Below are 6,000 nucleotides of genomic sequence, written 5' to 3'. Positions count from 1 at the left end.
GTCCTGTTGGAAAAGGTTAGCGCAAGGACAAAAACAGAAACTGTCGCTACTTACAAGAGACGGCTTCCTGAGCTTCTCCCACTGTCAAAGGAAAAGCACCGTGGGCCAACAACGTCTGATCAGCAGCCAGTCACTCAGGGCTGTCCCTGACACAAGGGGGTCGGGCAGCTGCAGGACAGCTTCCAAGAGAGGCTCTCAGCCAGAGGCCAGTGTGCCACCAGCAAGACGTCCACCTGGGACGAGGTCCCACCTGGGGTGCCAAAATTTGTCACCAAACCTCGAGTGAGTTCGCAGCAAGCCAATCTCTGACACCAGGTATAGTGGAAGAAAGGATTTTATTGCAAAGTGCTGAGCAAAGAGAATGAGGGGCCAGGGGGTGGCTAGAGCTGTCATCCTAAACTTCTCAGAAAGCTAGAAGCAAGGGTTTTTATTTGGGGTTTTATGTAGGCAAGGGGAAGCATGCGGCCTTAGGAGCTGAAGTTGAGTCCTCCACGCAGGCGCGACTGTCTTTCATATTTCTTCATGGGTTGCATGTGCAAATTTGGGGGGGTTCTGTGTATTGCTGTGTGCAGCTTATCATCCATCATTTTAGCTTCTCCATGGTCCTGCGCGATGCTCGGTCAGGCGGGGGCTGTCAGCAAGCAAGCTCCTCTCTTACCTGTGTCCTACTGCTGTTCTGCAAGGCGAACTCAGAAACTTTGGTTACTGTGTCTCCCACCTTAACCTTGTGGGTACAGGCGTGGTTTCACCCGAATCTAGGGAAATTTCAACTCCTTCGCCCTCAGCAGCTTCCTGGGCCGCCTTCCCTGGGGTCGTTGGGCTACAACAAGGTGGGGGCCCCTCTCACTGCCTGTTGAAAAGGCGCTCTGTGTGGGGTGAGAGCAGAGCCGGGCGGCCGGCAGCTGCAGTCACTCCCGCCTGGGGGTGGGGGCAGCGGCGCCTCCACGCGGGAGGTGCACGGTCAGACAGGGTCTCTGTCCAGGTGTCTGCATGAGTGACCGGCGTCCTGGGTGGGTGCGAGGAGGGTCAGGGTGGAGGTGCTGAGAGCCCCCTACCCAGCAGGCCAAGCCGCGGGCGGTCGCCATTGCTGGGCTCTTGATTCACCAACAGCCCAGAGCCGGGGCCCCAAGGAGGTCCCTGTGGGACTGAGCCCCCTCCCACCATGAAGCCCTAGCCCCAAGGGCGCGCGGCCCCGGCGCGCACGGGTTTTCTAGCCATTAAAGAGCCCCCCTCCTTTTTCTCAGTGTTGCGAGCGCTCGGTGCGCCGCGATGGAGGCGGGTCCCGGGTTGGGGATGCGGGCGGACCCCCGCCCACCCAGCACGCCCGACGCCGCCGCGGTTCCTGGCGCCGTCGGCAGGGGGCGCGCCCTGACCGACACCCGAACCCCGACCCTGGAACAGGCTTTTTTCCCCTTAATCTGAGAAAGGAAAGTGTGTGTTTGGGGCAAAGCGAGGAAAGAAGCCGCCTGTCGCTGCCGACTCGCTGCTCCTTCGGCTCCGGGTCCGAGCCGCCGGCAGCCCGCATGCCGCTCCCGGACGGGGCGCGCAGCCCGGGGGGCGTCTGCAGGGGGGCGCGGGCGGGGTCGCGTGGGGGGGGGCACACCAACCGGACCTTCGTCTTCGACGACGGCCGATGCGCCCCCAGGTACAGTCGTGCGCCCTTTCCCACGCGGAGGGACCGCGGTTCCGGCTAGCACCACCCCCTAGGACTTCCCAATCCCCAGGACCCCCGGGCCCCCCAACCCCAAGATCCCCACTTCCCAGGTTATCCACCCCCTCCCCGGACCCAAGAGGGCCCTCCCTCCACCACCGTGGGGTGCAGGGGCGCCCCTCAGGACCAGGCCAGGAGACACTTACTCCAATGACCAGCAGGTGCCCTTAGCGCGAAGGTGGCGGGAGCGCGGCCATTTTCAGATGCGGGGCTCGGAGCATCTGCCAGGCGCGGAGAGGTGCGGACCTGGCGGGCGGGTGCAGCGTGGGCCTTCCAGCCCCAATCCGGCGGAGCCTGGCGGGGGCATCTGGGGTGCTTCCGCGTGGGGGTGGCAGTGCTGCACCTAAGTGAGGCACACGGGCAAGGGTACCCTACATAGAAGCAGGTTTTCAAGGGCAGTTCTTCCCAGGAAGAGCCCTGACTGGGGTGTAAGGGTGCAGGTGAGCTGTCAGATGAAGGGCAGGGTCCTGGGTTCCAGTCGCTGGGTGATTTGGGGCCGGTCACTTCTCTTTTGGGGGTCTCCATTTGCCCATTTGTGTGAGGAGAGGGTCAACTGACAAGCACTTCCAGGTGGCCTGTGCAGTGTCCCGGGATGCCACTTGGCTCCTGCCCATCCAGGCGACTAGCACAGAAGGCACAGGGCTGGTGCAGGGACCGAGGAAAGGCAGAGGGTGACAGTTGGACAGGGGTTTGCCCCAGGGTCCTAGTCCTCCGGGCCCTCTCCCCTCCCCCATCAGCCCAGAGGACAGACACAGATGTCTGCCCCTTACCTGTGCCGGGAGCCAGACTCCAGGTGACCCACAGCCAGCCCCTGCCCTGTGCCACTCTCCCCAGCTGGGCGAAACCCTGCCCTCCGGGTCCCACTTAGTCTGGCTGTCCTGAGGCCAGATAAGGGATGGACGAGCGCACCTGAAAGGCGGGTGGCCTGAGTTCAGGGCCAAGGTCTGCTGCTGACCATTTCCTCTGTGGGACTTGGTTTCCCCTATGCAAAGTGTGGGCTGGAGGGCATGGACTTTAAGGGCCATTTCTGGTGAGGGACCAGGCTCAAGAGGGGAAGTTTCCAGCCACATATGGTAGGGACGGGACCGGCCTGGCAACCAGGTTATGGGGGTCCAGCTTAGGGATGAGGAGCAGGTGCTCTGCAGGTAGGCTGGCTGTCACTGCTGGTGTCCTTGGGGAGCGAAGTTAACCCTGTGAAGTGAGCACAGCTGGACATCCCTTGGGCCGCTCTGAGGGGTCAACCAGGTGACATCCATCAGGCACAGAGTAAGTGACCTCAAAAGGGCTTGTGATTTCTGTCATCTTTTGTGATCTGGCCGTTCTCTCTGCCCATCTCTTTCCTCAGCCGGTTGTCGCCCTCCCTGGTGACCCATCTCCAAGTTCTCCTGCCCCTCTTAACCTGCTCCAGATGAGGCGGGAGCTCTGTGTCCTCAGGGTCTGGGACCGGTGGGCTCAGTCCCCCCAAGACCTCCATCTCCCCCCTGGCACCACCCGCCTGCTGGGGACAGCCCCTCCTCCCCACCAATCGGAGCTGGCCTTGGTCCCTACACATCCGGTGTCATGCTGCAGGTCTGTCTGGAAGGGCTGACAGGGCCGAGGGGACATCAGGCAGGCTGGCTGAAGACCGCTGCCCCGGGAAGGTCAGACTGGCTGAAGACCCCCCCAGGAAGGTCAGGCTCTGGGAGGAGCCCCCCAGAGAAGGGGACACTGGGTAGAAGAGTAGAAGCTGGCCTGGCTGGGGTGAGGACAGCTGAGGCCCAAGCTGGCGGCTCAGGGAGCGGGGCTTCAGCTCGGAGAAGGAAGACCTTTCTCAGGCCCAGTGGGGATCTGTGTCGGGGGAGTTCTGCGGGGTAGGCTCCTGCACGGGTTTCACAGCAGGGTCCACCCTGAGTCCAGCAGTCTTGGCCTTGCTCCCTCCCTGGACCTTGGCGGGGTCTCTGTCCTTTAAAGGTGCTAGATGATGTTAGCCATAGTGCCATGGTTCTGGGCGGGGGCGGGGGTGCTGCTATACCCCCCCCCCAGGGTCTGCTCCAGCTCACACCCCCATCCCTGCCCCGCTCTGAAGCCAGGCAGTGGGGGTCCCAGGAGGGCTCCCAGCTCTCTGGGCTGCAGGAGTCTTTGCCCTGGTGCCTGACCCCCTGTTTGGACCCCATACTTCCCCCATGTGTCATGGGGTTCCAGGCCCCAGCCATACTTCACAGTCACTGGGCACTGCCCTTCTTGCCCTGTTCCTTCCCCAGGTCCAGATGCCTCTGCCCTGGAAGTGACAGCTGTTGTGGGAGAGAGAGAGGGGCTGGGGAGGCCCCAGCTCCCCCAGAGCTGGCCAGTGCCCGCCTCCTGCCCAGTTGCCTTCCCATCAGTGCCCCCAGCCTGGTCATTTCCGGAGCTGCCATTCCCAGCAGCCCTTCCCCCCAGGGCAGTTGAGGACCCATTGGGCCCTGATGGCAGAGGGCGCAGAGATCTGGGGCTGGCAGCCTGCCAGGGTACAGGCCTGGCTGGAGGTCCCGGCCAGCCCTCCAAGCCCATATTAGGGAGCGGTGCCTGCAGGGCAGGGCAGCAGGAAGTGGCCCAGGCCCCGTGGGAAAGGTTCTCAGGGCCTGTGGTACAGCCCAGCCCTGGCCAGCAGGAGGGACAGCTTCCTGGTCTGGGGGCTGGAGGGAACTCAGGGGTCTGCCTTTGGCCAGGGGAGTGACCACAGCAGCAGCTCGGGGACAGAGGTGAGTGAGAGGGGACCGGGATAGGGGGCCTGCTTGCAGCTCTGCTTCTGTTGCGTGCCGGCCGTGGGTGTCACCTGTGTCCTCATGCCCAGCTCTGCCACAGCCGGTGGCCACGTGGATGTCCCAACCTGTCCAAGTGTGTCTGATGAACCCCCGAAGGTGCTTAGGACAGTCCTGGTGAGACAGAGGTCATGCTGCGTTATTATGACCTCTGCTTTCCTTGAGGGTTTCGTGACTCGTAAACTCTGCCCCGAGGTTTCTCCTTCAGCTCCCAAGGACGTGGGGATTTGCAGGCTGTGCCCCAGGTGCGGGGGCCCTCGGGAAGGCGGCGCTTCTGTGCCCACCTCCAGACAAGCCAAGGCGTCTGCCTGCGCATGTCCTGGGCCCTCGTGGGTGAGGGGTGCTGATGGGGGGGTAGGGTGCGCACACCTGTGTCTGTGGACCTTGGCCCCAAGCACCTGAGGCTGGCTGTGCAGGTGCACGCGTGCACATGTGCAATTCATGGGAGAGAGCCGGGGCAGGGTGGGTGGCGCCCACCAGCCAGCCTGCATTTCTTGGGGTGCCCCCACCTTGAGTTTGGGGGAGGGCCCTGCCCCTGCCTGGTGCTGGGGTGGGGCGCAGTGTGCCTGAGAGCCTCTGGGTGGAGCCCCAAGATGGGTGCTGGCCCAGGAGCAGCACCCCAATCACTCAGGCGATTTTAAAGGCGCTGGGAACTCTGGGGCTGTGTGTGTGGATGAAGCCACCATATTCACCCAAAACCTCTTCCTCCTGTGGAACTGGGGAATGAGTGTGGGCCTGGCCCCAGGAGGTGAGGCCCATACGTACTGGATGCTGGCAAGTTTAAGACGCTTGCAGAGGACGGAGGCGGGACCGAGGACCAGCTCCCTGGGCTGAGGTCCCTGGAAAGGGCTTTCTGCATGGTCTGCTTTGTTGTCTGGACCTCCCACGGGGGGCAGATTTGGGGGCTGCCATGCAGTCGCTCGGACTGTGGCCAGCCTGTCCTGCATGGGGCAATGAGGCCTGGAAGCCAGAGGATGTGCTGGTCACCCCACAGACTCAGGCCACCCCGAGGCTTGTCCAGTGCCAGCCCTGGCTGGCCTGTGATGCTGCCCCACACGTTGACAGTGACATGACCAGAGGCTCCCTGCTGGGGACTTTGGCTGGCACTTGTCTCTTGGTCCGCTGCTTCTGCCACCTCCTGGCTGGTGGAGGGTGTCAGGAGCCACAGGGGGACCCAGCTCTGGGCTGTCAGGTGGCCGGGAGGGTGCTGTGGGCAGGATCCAACCAGCACGTGTGACAGTGCAAGCCCCACAGGAGACTCTGTGTGGGCAGGTGCCAGCTGCCCAGCCTTCCTGTTGGCTCCACCCCTGCTGACCGGCTGGAGCTGTCTGTTGTCTGTCACACAGGGACAGAGCATGAAACCTTGTTTCTCCCGTCGGGGTCGCTATGGGAAGCTGGGAGCAAGAGAGCAGGTCGGGCCCAGATCTGTGGCATCTGTGATGACCACACAGGAGGCTTCAGGGAGGGAGGGCACTACGGCATGATGTGAGCTCCCACAGCCTCTCTCAGGGC

General features: G+C 63.1%; 1 protein-coding gene across 2 annotated transcripts in view; it reads left to right on the top strand.

Moving 5' to 3' along the window:
* Positions 1-221: 221 nt before the first annotated feature.
* KCNT1 (potassium sodium-activated channel subfamily T member 1) overlaps positions 222-6,000 on the top strand; it is a 74,513-nt gene continuing 68,734 nt past the window's right edge. Inside the window, exon 1 of one of the 2 annotated variants that reach the window (XM_070250938.1) lies at positions 222-315. Coding sequence is in view for 1 of the 2 variants with exons in the window: in XM_023629374.2 (XP_023485142.2) it covers positions 1,524-1,645 (122 nt within the window). In the remaining variant the exon portion in view is untranslated. Of the gene's footprint in view, positions 316-1,508; positions 1,646-6,000 lie in introns of those variants that run through there. The other variant, XM_023629374.2, reaches the window with a different exon arrangement.

The sequence above is a fragment of the Equus caballus genome, chromosome 25 (genome assembly GCF_041296265.1).
Source record: "Equus caballus isolate H_3958 breed thoroughbred chromosome 25, TB-T2T, whole genome shotgun sequence".
Classification (NCBI taxonomy): domain Eukaryota; kingdom Metazoa; phylum Chordata; class Mammalia; order Perissodactyla; family Equidae; genus Equus; species Equus caballus.
Note: the sequence above shows the minus strand (reverse complement) of the source record. Positions and strands in the feature narration are given on the sequence as shown.